General features: G+C 40.1%; 1 protein-coding gene across 1 annotated transcript; it reads right to left on the bottom strand.

Annotated features, from left to right (window-relative positions):
* Nucleotides 1-1,616: 1,616 nt before the first annotated feature.
* LOC140629903 (exocyst complex component 4-like) lies at nucleotides 1,617-14,725 on the bottom strand. Its single transcript, XM_072819382.1, has 3 exons — nucleotides 14,563-14,725; nucleotides 3,706-3,884; nucleotides 1,617-1,809 (listed from the first exon to the last, which is right to left on the bottom strand). The coding sequence occupies exons 1-3, from the start codon at nucleotides 14,676-14,678 to the stop codon at nucleotides 1,646-1,648; spliced, it is 459 nt and encodes a 152-aa protein (XP_072675483.1). The 5' UTR covers nucleotides 14,679-14,725; the 3' UTR covers nucleotides 1,617-1,645.
* Nucleotides 14,726-15,094: the final 369 nt, after the last annotated feature.

The raw sequence follows: 15,094 nt of genomic DNA, 5'->3' as shown, positions 1-15,094 counted from the left end.
GAAAAGAGATGAGGAAAAGACTCCTATAAACATACATTTTACACATGTTATTTATGAGGGAAAAAATCCTAATGTTTACAAGTGTGCAAATGATTAAATAATGGCTAATTTATATCGTGGAATATTTGTTCAGGTATCAAAAGTAATACAGTGGACCCTTGAACCACGTGGCAAGGTAGGGGTAGGGGTGATTCTCATGAATCATAAATCTGTGTATAACTTTTGACTCTCCCAAAACTTAACTACTAATAGCCTACTGTTGACCAGATAGATGCCTTACCAATAACATAGACCATTGATTTCTAAAGAATTTATTTATTTATTTGAGAGAGAGAGAGAGAGAGAGAAAGAGATGATATGAGAGATGAGAAAGAGAGAGAACATGAGTAGAGGCAGAGGAAGAAGCTGGCTCCCTGCTAAGCAGGGAGCCTGATGCGGGACTCGATTCCAGGACCCCGAGACCATGACTTGACCAGACAGAAGCTTGACCAACTGAGCCATCCAGGTGCCCCATGAACAGTGTTAACCCATATTTTGTATGTTATATGTATTATATACTGTATTCTCACAACAAAGTAAGCTAGAGGAAAGAAAATGTTATTAAGAAGATAAGGAAGAGAAAATACATTAATAGTAATGTACAAAAAAAATCTGCATATAAGTGGACCTGCACAGTTCAAACCCATGTTGTTCAAGGATCAACTGTACTTTCAAGACTATTAGTGGCTTTGGGAAAAATAATGTTTTCAAAGAATATTACTGATATGGGAAAATACAATTAAACAAATATAAAATTACATTAACATAGTTTCAATTTTGTACAAAGAGAAATTATATGCATGCATAGTATGATAATTCACCTGTATCCATGGCACAGGCACAGAGCCAGGAGAAATTGTACCGACTGTCACAGTCTCTAGATGAAAGGCTTATAAGTAACATTTATTTATTTATTTTTTTGTATTTTATGTTACATATCTTAGGCAATGAGCAAATATTGCTTTTATAAGAAAGTACTGAAGTTTTGTAGTAAGAGGAACTTAGGTTAGAGAACAGGAAAACCTCTGCCCCAGGGAGGTTAAACATCCAATAGAATTGTACAGAGGGACGCCTGGGTGGCTCAGTGGCTGAGCATCTGCCTTTGGCTCAGGTTGTGATCCCGGGGTGCTGGGATCAGGTCCCACATCGGGCTCATCCTACTTCTTGCCTAGGTCTCTACCTCTCTCTCTGTGTCTCTTGTGAGTAAATAAAATCTTTAAAAAAATTTAAAATTCAAAAAATTAAAATAAAAATAATTGTATAAAATTACCTTCTTTAAGACTCAAGAACATCTCACTGGTTCATTTTTTTTTTAAACTAACTTTATAAGTACCAAGAATCTATTTTTCCAAGTAATTTTTTTTAAAGATTTTATTTATTTATTCATAGAGACACACACAAAGAGAGGGGCAGAGGCACAGGCAGAGGGAGAAGCAGGCTCCATGCAGGGAGCCCGACATGGGACTCGATCCAGGGTCCCTAGGATCAAACCCCGGGCTGCAGGCGGCGCTAAACCGCTGTGCCACCGGGGCTGCCCTTTCCAAGTAATTTTTATAGGCAATGGGATCTTGGCTTTGGTATGAGGGACTGAGCCCAATCTTTCCTCCTACCTTGCAAAGTCCAGGTCGGCCTCCCGCGACATGGTGATGTTGGTCAGATTCTGCTGAAGGACAAAGATGTTCCTACACATCTTCTTGATGCCGGACTCACTGATGCGCCTGAAGTACTGGGCACCATTAATGAGGATGCAGGAGATCAGGTGACCCAGGCCTGAAGGGCCAGCGCAGATCAGTGGGGGGAAAAGAGGAGACGGTTAGTACCACCTTGCATGAGCTTATACACCAATCTGGAAGAGTTTCTCTCTTCAAATTCTCCACAAACTTAAATGACCAAAGGATATCTATCCCTGAGGATTGTTGCACCACTGATCTTACAATAGTTTCAGAGTATACAATGTCCTAGTAGTCACAAATGGAGAGGCTCGATGCAACATAACCACTGCTCCAGCCCTGCCATATTATACCTCAAGCTACCAGGCCAAGGGCTTAGAAAATATGCCAGGTTGTTATAAACAACCAAAGATCATGGAAACTCTTCTTTTTTCTGTAAGGAGGTTCTGGAAGCAGAGAAGAACATGTGAAAATACAACGATCCATTTGGTTTTCCCTTCCTCCCACAAAATGTAAGTACATGTATATAATAAATTATAATAATAATAATTAAAAATAAAACCCAGTAGAAGTTGTCTGCTTTAAATGATCACTATGCACTAGCAACTTCAAATAATATCTGTGATAAAATACTCCTTTCCGCCACGCCAAGGAAGCCTGAGACTCTGTTACCCCCATTCCACACTCCTTGGCAAATTCTGTATTATGCCTTTGAATTTAGAAAGTAGTATCACAGATAAATACCTAGAGGTTTTTACACAGAAAGTCTTCAATGCATTATTTCCTCCCCTCTCTTCTAAGTCAGAGTGTTACACCCGTATTTCAAGAAGAGAATTGCTACTCATCAGAATGAGAGGTTAAGAAATGTCTGGGCAAATGAGAAGGTAAGTCTAGGAACTGTGAATGTTGATACTACAGGGCTTGGAAGAGCCACAGTCAAGAGCAAGGAGGCAACTGTAGTGAGCGAGGAGTGACTTCTCAGGGGGGCAACAGAGCTGCCAGCTCCAGAGGACTGCTTCCAGATTCTCAGTGCCATGGAGAGAATAGCTTACCTTTTAATCACGAATTCTTTTTGGCTGAAGTCTTTTAGGGATAGTTCCTTTCAGAATGCATCTTTATGGCATCATTTAGTGGGAAAATAGGATTTCTTATTTTTTTGGTCTGCATTTTGGGGGACATAACTGATTCTTAAAGCAAGCAATTGCCAAGCATTTCTTTCTTACCCCCAGGTTCTGTAATCTTTTGCACAAAGAAACTTCTTAATTGTTTTTAAATAACATTGGCTTAATTCTGAGAGACACCATAGGTACCTTTGGCACCCAGGCCTACATATAAACAAACCAGAAGAAGAAGGAAGGGAATATAGTTTGAAGTCCTTAAAGTCCTTCCCATGGGAGGAATTCGGCATGAAAAATGATTTGGCTGGCATCACATATTTCAAAATGTTGAAGCTGAATGCCATTACATGGAACTTGCTTTCATACTCTTCCTTGCCTGCCTGCCCCAAGGCATTTATGGATATAGACTTCCTAAAATCTCTGCTGATCAGAGGTTTCTGTTCTTTTCAGACAATAGCATGTTCTTTGAGAGAAAACTTTCATTTCTGCTGATAATTTTAGTCAATGAGAGCTTTTTTAGAATCTTCTCATTTTATGTGTGCTTCGTTTTCTTTTATGAGCTCCTCCTGAACTAACTCATGGTCCACTCTATGTATTTACACAACTCTCACGAGTGGTATGTCAGGGAGGCAGCCAGGCTGCCATCTGCCTTATGTTGGATTAAATCTTCCCAACCAGGAGCAGATGGCAGCCATATTGTTGTCTACCTAGCTATACAGAGAGAGACTAGATATTGCAGCTTTAATTCAAAAAGGAAAAACCAAACCAAACCCAAACCCAAACAACTACAAGTTTTGAACTTCAATAGTATAGAAAAAACAAAAAGACCTTCACCCTTCCTTCCTCCTCAAATCCTAGGGACAGAGGCAGGGTCTGACCTTCAAATATATATTGGAACTTGTGCTGCTGAAGGCTGGCACTCATGGCCTCTTCAATGGCACTGATGTCTTTGTTGAGCTTGACCACCAGAGGGTCATAATCCATACTTTCCACATTAGCAACGATGGCATAGTTCCCCTCCTTTGCAAGGGGGATGAGATAGTGGAAACAGTGAACCCTAAAAAAGGCAAAGATGGAGAGAGCAGTTAGCAATATATTTTCCTGATGAAAACAATAATTTTTTGGGACAGAATACTCAAATATTTAAGGCAGCAGTGGCCCTGTAAATATTTATGCACTCCTCTGCTTGTTCACTAGAAAGCCATCTAACGAGTAAGTGAGTGATCTGGAGCCAGTCAGTTTCTGTGATCCTCACTTGCTTATTAATCCAAACATTGGGCTGAGCAGTCAATGAGCTCTAAAACTCCTTTCAAAGACTGGGATTTATGCATAATGTGAAAAGCATTCTATCTTTTAAAAGATATTGCTGTAGCAAAACTGAGAGGCACAGGTCACAGAGCTCTAAAGAGTTGGCCTTGGAATGATACTACTTTGGTTTCAATTCCCAATTCCAACATTTACTAGCTGTGTGACTTCAGGCGCATCACTTCCTTTATGTCTTGGTTTCCTTATCTGTGCACCTGGGATGACAACAACACTTACCTCATAAGGTGCTCTGAGGAGCTACTGAGTACCAAGCATATGGCATAGGCCTGGCATAGAGCAAGTGCACTGGAAGTGTTGGCTATCATCACTCTTATTACAATTAGCCTGTTACTTAAGCAAAACACTAAAATAAATTTACTTATCTATTTAAGAATAAAATTGTGTTCGCACTTGGGAACGTGAGACATGATTTGTGCCCTAAAAGACTCCACAGCCTCCTGGGGCAGACCAAAACATCCCAACCAAATAGGGGCACTTGGGTGGCTCAGTAGTTGAGCATCTGCCTTTGGCTCAGGCTGTGATCCTGGGGTCCTGGGACTGAGTGCCACATCAGGCTCCCCACAGGGAGCCTGCTTCTCCCTCTTCCTATGTCTCTGCCTTTCTCCGTATCTCTCATGAATAAATTAATACAATCTTTAAAAAAGAAAACCCAACCAAACAGCAACAAAAAACAACCCAATACAAAAACCCCAAAGAAGGCCTCTTCTTTTCAGAAGTGTCTCAATCTGAAGCACATGTGTCAGTGTGCCATGGACATCTGCCATGGGGTGTCAGGAAGGGTTTGCAACAGGAGGTGATACCTAAGTAAACAAGATGATCTGAATGAGCTTGAGGAAGGAGGGCACTCCTATGTTGGCATGGCCTGAGTCATTCTTTTTTTTTTTTTTTTTAAGATTTTATTTATTTATTCATGAGAGACACACAGAGAGGCAGGGAAGAGACACAGGCAGAGGGAGAGGCAGGCTCCATGCAGGGAGCCCGATGTGGGACTCGATCCCGTGTCTCCAGGATCACACCCCAGGCTGCAGGCGGCACCAAGCCGCTGTGCCACTGGGGCTGCCCAGCCTGAGTCATTCTGACATGCACATTTCCTAGATTCTCTTTGGTAGTTATTGGTAACTGCCAAGAAGTCTGAGATGGGTAAGGACTGGCTACTCTGTGACTTTTGTGTTAAGCAGTAACAAAAGCAAGTTTCAGTCCAAATAATTCTACCTCACAGGCTTTTTTTAAAAAAAAAAAAAAGAAAAGAAAAGAAAAAGAAAAGAAAACAAAATCCTCCATCCATTGGCAGGCATAGTTCAGACTGTGCTCTAAGCCCAGTGAAGTCCGAATTATTGTTTTGGGTGCGCTGTTTGATCGTGCCATGGGAGGCTTACTAGAGGTAGACGTGAACACCTTCAGAGTGAAAACGCTGTTACCCTCATGGTCTGCATCAGGTGACAGGAAATGTTCCAGACAAATGACTGCAAAAGCTTTGGGCATTATTCCTAATGATGGAGCTTCAGGCTTGACTGTCATCTTTCCTTTTTTTAAGTAAGGTTTATTGAGAAATAATTTGTAAACAGTAAAACTCACCCTTTTCAGTGTCTAGTTCTATGAGCTTTGACAAATGCACACAGTTGTAACATCACAACTATAATCAAGTTACAGAACGATATCATCATGCCCAGAATTCCCTTGAGCCCCTCTGCCATCAAGCGCTACCCAGACCCTAAGGACCTGTCCACCACTGATCTCTTTACGCTCCCTAGAGTTTTGTCTTGTCCGGAGTGCCATATAAATGGAATCATATAGTATGTAGCTTTGGGAGTTCTGCTTCTTTCTCTCTGCTTAAAGCATTTGTGATTTGTTCATGTTGTGTTTGTTCCTTGTTACTGATGAGCACATTCCCACTGCAGGGAAATACTACAGTTTACCTAGTTACCAGTTGATATCTGGGGTGTTTCTCGTTTTGGGTGATTATAAATAAAGCTGCTTTGTGTACAGGTTTCTGTGTAAATATAAATTTTCATTTGTCATAGGTAAATGCTGGAAGTGGAACTGCTGGGTCATGTAGTAAGTATTATTTTAACTTTATAAGAAACAGCCAAATTGTTTTCCAAAGGAGCTATGCCATTTTCCTTTCCTACCAGCAATGATGCACCAGAGCTTATGGATTTTTTTTTAAAGGTTGTGTTTATTCATTTTTAGAGACAGAAAGAGCAAGGGGAGGGCAGAGGGGGAGGGAGAGGGACAAGCAGACTCCAAGCTGAGTGTGGAGCCCCACGCAGGGCTCGAGCTCATGATCCTGAGATCACGGAACCAAAGCCAAGAGTTAGATACTTAACTGACTGAGCCACACAGGTGCCCCAAAACTGTAAGACATTTTAAGCACACATTGTGATTTGATTTGATAGACATACATCTTGTTGAAGGATTCCCCCAATCTAGTTAATTAATATGTCTGTCACATATTTATCCTTAAAAAAAAAAAGAGAACATTTAAGTTCTACACTTTTAACATCTTAGCAAATTTCAATTATATGATATTGTGTTATCAACTAAAGTCACCATGTTTTACATTAGATTCTGAGGCCTTATTCAAATCTTATACTAAAAGTTTGTACTTTTACCAACCTCTGTTTCTCCAACCCCCAGCCACTACTTTTCTGCTCTATGTTTCTATGATTTTGACTTCTTTTTTTGATTCTGCATATAAGTGATATCATGCAGTATTTGTTTTTCTTTGTTAGAAATTTCACTTCAGCTAAAGCCTTTGGGTGTTTGTTGGGTTAAAAAAATTATTTTTACTTATTCTAACAGGTATGTAGTTGTATCTCACTGTGGTTTCAATTTTCATTTTCTTGATGACTACTGATGGTGGGCATATATTCATGTGCTTATCCACCATCCATATACTTTTGGGTTCATAATTCTTGCCCAATATCTTTTTTTTAAAGATTTTATTTATTCATGAGAGACACACTGAGAGAGGCAGAGACAGAGGCAGAGGGAGAAGCAGGCTCCCCTTAGGGAGCCCAATGCAGGACTCGATTCCAGGACCCCAGGATTATGCCCTGAGCTGAAGGCAGATGCTCAACCACTGAGCCACCCAGGTGCACCTTGCCCAATATTTTTTTGGTTGTTTGTTTTCTTCAGTTTTGAGAGTTCTTTATATATTCTGGATACAAGTCCCTTATTAGATATGCATTTTGGGAACATTTTCTCCCACTCCTTGGCTTGCCTTTTCATCTTAGCAATGTCTTTTAAAGAATGGTTTTTAATTTTGATGAACTTCATAATTTTTTTCTTTTATGGATGGTGTTTTTGGGTCATACATAAGTCATCTTGGCCCAAATAAACTCACAAAAATTTTTTGTCCTAAGTTTTCTCTTAGAAGTTTTATGGTTTTAGGTTATTTATTTATTTATTTATTTATTTATTTATTTATTTATTTATTTTTAAAGATTTATCTATTTATGATAGACAGAGAGAGAGAGGCAGAGACACAGGAGGAGGGAGAAGCAGGCCCATGCCGGGAGCCTGACGTGGGACTCGATCCCGGGACTCCAGGATCGTGCCCTGGACCAAAGGCAGACGCTAAACCGCTGAGCCACCCAGGGATCCCCAGGTTTTATATTTAGATCAATGATCCACTTTTAAAAATCTTTTAGAATTTAATTTATTTATTTGAGAGAGCGTCCACAAGCAGGTAGTGGGGAGAGGTAAAGGGAGAGGGAGAAGCAGACTCCTCCTGAGCAGAGAGCCCAACGTGAGCCTCAATTCAGTACCCTGAGATCATGATCAGAGTTGAAGGCAGATGCTTAACTGACTGAGCCACCCAGGTGCCCTGATCCATTTTGAGCTGTATTGTATAGGATGTGCTATATTCTTACAACTTGCTTATGCAGGGGAATCTTAAGATCTTGACTACCAGCTCATTTTCATTATGGGTGATCATCTAACAGCTGCATCAATTAATGACTAATTTCCTTTCTCCAAAAAAAATTCATACTGGCATTCCTGTGCTAATTGGCAAGGTGTATAGTGTTAATCCAGACACCAGTAACTGCGCTGGTTGCAGCTCCCTCTGAAATGTGACCTTTCTGATATTGTGAAAGCTGACCAATCCTGGAGTGGGATTCACGACTAGGGAGACTGATTGCTACTGCGGTTGAAATTTAAACTGAGTAGCTCTTAGCCGAAAATAAAATCAAGCCATCAGTGCTAAAGTATTTTTATAGTAAATTACAGATGACATAACTCCAGATAATGGGAAAACCATGTACAAAAGCATGAGGCCTTTGAATGGCATGAACGAAGGCCAGTTTTCGGGAACGACAAGGGGTTCCTTTTAGTACACACAGATCACATGTGAAGACGGAGGCACGAGGTGAGCTTGGGGAGATGGGTAGGGGCCAGGTGACTATCAGCTTTGGGGGCCATCTATGGACTGTGGACTTTATTTGAGAAGCCATAGGGAGCCTTAGGAGGATTTTAAGAGGTGAAATGATATAATCAGATATGAGCTCTGGCAAGATCACTTGAGCACAGTGTACAGGGTAGAATGATGGTGAAGAAGGGAAGCCGCTGACAGTACAGAGACGACTTTGGACATTCTCAGGAATTGGAGGTGAGAGCTTATGAGATCCTGAAGTGAGTGGTGCCAGAGAGAAATAAGACTGCTTGGAGGTACCCTCTTCCTCTCCCAAAATGGCAAGAGATGAAAAAGAAACTAAACTAGTCACTGGCAAATGTCAAATTCAAAAAGTGTTTTCTTTTCTTCGGGTTCTGGCATGTTGTTGCTGACCTTAACACGACTTTGGCATTAAGGATCTCTGCAAATATTGCTGATTACACAGCAGGATGGGTGATTTTCAGAAAGTGCATGCACACTTTGGATCCCAACAGTGGCAGGCGGCTGCTGTTGAGCCCACTTAGAGCCCTCCTGATGGTGAGAAAAATCAGCTGATAAAGGCGACATTCCTGGCATCTTGGGCTCAAATGGCAACTTAATTTTCCTCTCCTAAAGTTCAAATAGGAAGAAAAAAAAAAAAAAAAACCTCAACAATTTTTAATGGTCGCACCATGTCTTTCATCTTTTGGGGGTGTTGTTTGCCTTATGCTTCAAACTGCAGAAAGGGGTGCTTGTTGGTTAAATGTGACCTACAGTGACACAGGTAAAACGTCCAATGCTCTTTGGATTGGTCCTTCAACAGAGAACCTACTGGATTTGAGAACACTTTCTGGTTTGAACTTTAACGATGCTACAGAAAAATATGGGCTATGGATATAAAGATATTTTGGTGAATAAGACAAATTTTCGGCATTTGAAGTTGTTTGGACTTCTTGCCAGCATTTCCCACTATTTTTTTCCCCATTAATTTCTTTGTCTATTCTATCTGTTCTCTCCTATTCCAGTGGCTTCTGGGGTAAAAGTACCAGACACCGTACTAACCAGCCACTTCTTCATTGCAGCAGCTCCTGAATGACAGGGCCTAAGTCCTAATTCTCTTTTATGGCAGGATGGGAACAAAACAACTACTAGGAGATTATAGTGACAAGGAAGATGCTGGCCACGCAGCCTCCATACTTCTGAGATACATGTAGCAGATGACTGGGTGAAAACTGAGTCTCCAAATCAATTCATTTTCTTTTTTTTTTTTTTAATTCATTTTCTTTAAAGAACAACAGGTTTTGTTTGGACAAAAAGCGCTTACTTTGGGTTTCATTTCAAACCAGCTAATTCTCAAGAAGCATTCAAGTTTTTATCGGGCACCTATTATGTAGCAGGACTGATCCAGGGTCTGGGGCCATAAGAATAAAAGTGGTACACCTGATTCCTGCCTTCCAGGGGACAACAGTCTCTTCCACTGTAAACCACTGGGATAGCGAAGGTGCTTGGCACTCTCCTTATTTTAGCGTTACCATAGTACAATGTACTGACCTGCCAGTGAAATGCCTTACTCGTTTTATCGTATTATTAACTGTATAAACACACATGCACACAAACGCTTGTTACTGAGACAAGGAAAGAATGAAGTATGTCAATACTTATTACCTGAACCATCCATGGGGGTCTCTGCCTAGTTTTATCTACCATACTTTATTTAAAAAGAATTTTTAAGGTTTCCCATTGCTCTGTTTTTTAAAAAAATTATTTACATTCAATTAAAAAACATATACTGTATTATTGGTTTCAGAGGTAGAGGTTAGTGATTCATCATTTTTTAATAAATTTTTTATTTATTTATTCATGAGAGACACAGGCAGAGGGAGAAAGCAGGCTCCATACGGGGAGCCCGATGTGGGACTCGATCCCAGAACCCTGGGATCACACCCTGAACCGAAGGCAGATGCTCAACCGCTGAGCCACTCAGGCGTCCCTGATTCATCAGTCTTATATAACACCCAGTGCTCACTGTATCTCCACATACTTTAAAAGGAACAAAGACAATGAGCAGCATATTCATAAGAAAGCAACCTGAATGTTGAAACCATGTTATATGAGAAGGTGAGGGAATTTAATTTAGAAACAATAAACATGTTTAGTGCTTTTCGTAAAAGTCAAGGGAAGAAAATTCTGTGTCAGGGACTGTAAAACTCGGTGCTTTTTGTTATTCATTCTTACAATGACCTTTATCTGTTTTTAAATGATTGCTGAAAGAGATATAGCAATGGGTGTTATCGTACTGAATGGTTTCTTGTAAAGTTAATAAATAATGACCAAAGTGTGTGCAGCATTAAGAATAGTACTGTCATGACGTACAAATATTAAAAGGGCAGAATACAGGTTAAGGATCTAAAAGACTTACTCTGACGTGTTGAAAATCTCCCACTCGGAATGAACTACACTCCAAGAGGCTAATTCTGGATGTGGAACACATTATGTTCCCAACACAATCAATAGCATGAATTCTAGGAGTTGTGATAGTAATTAATTCTATGTTCCCTTGCTTTTCTGTGCAACCCAAGTAATGGAGGCATCAGAATGTTCCTGATTTTTGTTTTTGTTTCTGCCTATTGCATGTATCTATTCATAGAAATCACCTGATTTATTTTACTGTCAGCTTGTAAATAAATATAAAACAAATCTAAAAATTACTGTGAAACAAGTCAGAAAACATAGTGGAAGAGCCTTTCTTTTTGGACAGCTGCATGTGAGAAATATCAGAAATGATGCTGTGTAATAAAACACTTCAAATCTGCAATGCTGCTTCCCTGACTCCGCTCATAAAGTGCTCACAAGCAATTAAGAAGTAACTCACTGGACAAGATAATGAAGAATGAAAAAAGCACGCGGCATACAAAAGAAACGACACCCACAAAACATGATCAATTATGCTTTGCCTGAGCACACCTGAAAGACATCCAAGTTCTAACTGGAGTCCAGACACATGAACTAAAATCCTATTTACGTTTTTAAAACCTTAATCTAGTAAAGACTCCAAATGAAAGAACAAAATGCTACATGAACTTTAATAATGTCTCATGGTAATACAGATGTATTACTATACAGTTTCCGATCTAGAATTTTCTGATCCTCCAGTTGCAAACGTCTGTATCCGCCAGCTGTCTATTTGACGTTGTTACGTAGAGGTCTAGTAAGCATCTCACACTGAACATCTCCAAGATGGAAGTCTTGATGTCCACCACCATGCCCCCATTCCTCTCCTCCCTCAGACTTTCTCACCCCAGTTAACAGCCCTGGTACCCACATAGTTACCCTGGCCCCAAAGCTGGTGTGGTTTGCCTTGGGTCCTTTCTTTCACTGCCACTGGCCCCTGCACCGAATCCAACTGATTGACACATCTCATCAGCTCTACCTTCGAAATATATCTCAAATCAACCCTTCTCACACCTCTACGTCTGCCACCCTGGTGCTCAGACCTGGTTTCAACAGTCACTATGCTTCCATTCATATTTCTTCCTACAATCCCTTTTCCAAACAAAAGCTAAAGTGCCCTTTAAAAAATGAAAAGTAAATGAATGAATGAATGAATGAATCTCTCTCCCTTGCTTAAAATCTTTCTATGTCTTCTCCAGGCACTTTCTTTCTTTTTTCTTTTCTTTTCTTTTCTTTTCTTTCTTTTCTTCTTTTCTTTTCTTTTCTTTTCTTTCTTTTCTTTTCTTTTCTTTTCTTTCTTTTCTTTTTTTCTTTTCTTTTCTTTTTCTTTTCTTTTCCTTTCCTTCCTTCCTTCCTTTTTCTTTCTTTTCTTTCTTTCTTTCTTTCTTTCTTTCTTTCTTTCTTTCTTTCTTTCTTTCTTTTCTTTCCTTCCTTCCTTCCTTCCTTCCTTCCTTCCTTCCTTCCTTCCTTCCTTCCTCTTTCTTTCTTTCTTTCTTTCTTTCTTTCTTTCTTTCTTTCTTTCTTTCTTTCCTTCCTTCCTTCCTTCCTTCCTTCCTTCTTTTCTTTCTTTCTTTTCTTTCTTTCTTTCTTTCTTTCTTTCTTTCTTTCTTTCTTTCTTTCCTTCTTTCTTTTCTTTCTTTCTTTCTTTCTTTCTTTCTTTCTTTCTTTCTTTCTTTCTTTCTTTCCTTCTTTCTTTTCTTTCTTTCTTTCTTTTTCTTTCTTTCTTTTTCATGAAAGATACAGAGAGAAAGGCAGAGACGTAGGCAGAGGGAGTAGCAGGCTCCAGGCAGGGAGCCTGATATGGGACTCGATCCTGAGACCGCCGATCACGCCCTGAGCCAGGGGCAGGTGCTCAACCGCTGAGCCACCCAGGCATCCCTGAAATCTCAACTTTCCTTGGTCTGAGGGTCACTCTAATCGGCCAGGCTTCATGACCACACATGGCCAGGCCCTAGCCTGCCTCTTTATGTAACCTTCCACTCCTCTTCACGTCCTTATTCACAGGGCTAGAGTGACACTCCTCTCCATTCCTCAACCCTACCAAGCTCGATTGTCTTGGGACCGTGGGGCGTTGCCCTCTCTGTCAGAAATTCTTTGTACAGATGGTTCCTTCCTGTTACCGTGTCATATTTCCTTTGGCCATACTACTTGAAAGCCAAAAAAGCCAATACCCCTTCGTAGTCGACCCCAGCTACTCTCTCCAATGTCCAGAATGACAGGACTAACCACGTGTGGCTGTGAAGCACTTGAAATGTGACCAGTCTGAATTTCAATGTGCTGTAAGTGTAAAATATGCAGATTTGAAAGGCTTAGTACAGAAAAAAAATGCAGCTCATCAATAATTTTTACATGAGTTACATGCTGAAATGATAATATTTTGGATATACTGGGTTAGGAAAAATATAATTTATTATATTATCTACTTTTTCAAATGACTATTAGAAAATTTTAATTATGTGGTTTGAACATATAGCTCACTTTTATAGTTCTATTGGATAGCACTGCTTGATTTCATTATGCTATTTTATTTTGTTAGTTGTAGTTATGTGAAATTATCTTTTTTGTTCATTCATTGCCTGTTTCCCCTCCTTAGAATGTAGCTCCATAAGAGCAGGGCCCTTGAGTGATTTTTTCATTGCTGTATCCCAATTCCTAGAACACTGCCTAGAACAGAGAGGGCACTCAGTAAATGTCTATTGAATGAACAAATGATTGAAAACTTCCCAGTCTTTTCTTCCTACCATTTCCATAGATGTGATAAGAGAGGCCACCAAAGCATTAGCTTGTTCCACACTGCAGGGGAAAAAACAAGAGTCCAAGAATACAGAGTCTTTGAAACTATTGTCCTGAATTATTATTTAATGTAATTTCTTTTTGGGTTGTAAGTTCTTGAAGGAAGGGATCATAGCTCTTGCATCTGTATACTCCTTCACTAATCAGCAGAGTACATTAGTAAAAATATCAGTGACAATAAAATCACCATAATCATAAAGTTACCATATTTTGAGCATTTATTTTGTGGCAAGCATTGTACTAATTATTATTTCATTTACAAAGTCTGTAAGTTAGGAATTACTGTTTTACTTTTACAATAAGAAAACAAGGTTACTGGGGTGCCTGAGTGGCTCAGTCAGCTAAGCGTCTGCCTTTGGCTCAGGTTATGATCCCGGGCCCTGGGATTGAGTCCCATGTCGGGCTCTCTGCTTAGCGGGGAGCCTGCTCCTGCCACTCCCCTCTGCTTATGCTCTTTTTCTCTCTCTCAAATGAATAAATGAAATCTTAAAAAAAAAAAAAAAGAAAGCAGGATTAGTAAAGGTGATTAACTGACTTAAGATGGCTTAGTAGCTGGTAGAGACATTCAAATCCAGATCATTCTGATGTCACAGGCCAGGCAAACTCTGTATCACCATATTTCCGATACAGCACATGATTCCAAACTTTCATGGTGATTAACACTAAAAATCACAGTCAGTAAAAAAAAGGGCATCAATGATAAGTTATGGTGACACTTTCTAGGAAAAAGCAAGTGATATATGACCCATGATACATTTAAACTGCAGTCTTGTGCTTGGCTGTGTCATACCTGACTTCCAGATGTAGGACCAGCAAGCAGCGGTCAGCCATATCCTGGAAGGATTTGGCAAGTTCACTCAGAGTCTGCATGATCTGCTCTGACACTGGAGGAAGATCCATGTTCATATGGCTCTCTTGAGCAGGAGACAACACTGAAAGAAGGAGAAGAAAATATCAGTCACTGCACCAGATACCTATAGATCTGCTTGAAATGACATCTTACTCTGTTGCTCATCATGTTTTTGCCAATTTGGCTAATGCTGGTGTTGGCAGCATTAGATGTCCAAGACACAATAGACTATTTCTGTACTTGATTCAACACTGATTGCCTTCAATCAATGCATAGGTTAATAGAACAGCATCTCAGAGATGGAAAGTGGCCTTAGTAGTCATCTGGCCCAACCACGTGGTCTAGGCTTGTGTCACTTGTACAACTTCAAGTGGCTGCAATGCTTCTGGTTGCATATTCACACAAATGTTTGTGAAAGAGAACTTGATAATTTTTAAGGCAGCCTACTCCATCTCTGAAAGACGTGGCCATC

This window comes from Canis lupus, unplaced genomic scaffold (genome assembly GCF_048164855.1).
Source record: "Canis lupus baileyi unplaced genomic scaffold, mCanLup2.hap1 Scaffold_344, whole genome shotgun sequence".
NCBI classification, from domain to species: Eukaryota; Metazoa; Chordata; class Mammalia; order Carnivora; family Canidae; genus Canis; species Canis lupus.
Note: the sequence above shows the minus strand (reverse complement) of the source record. Positions and strands in the feature narration are given on the sequence as shown.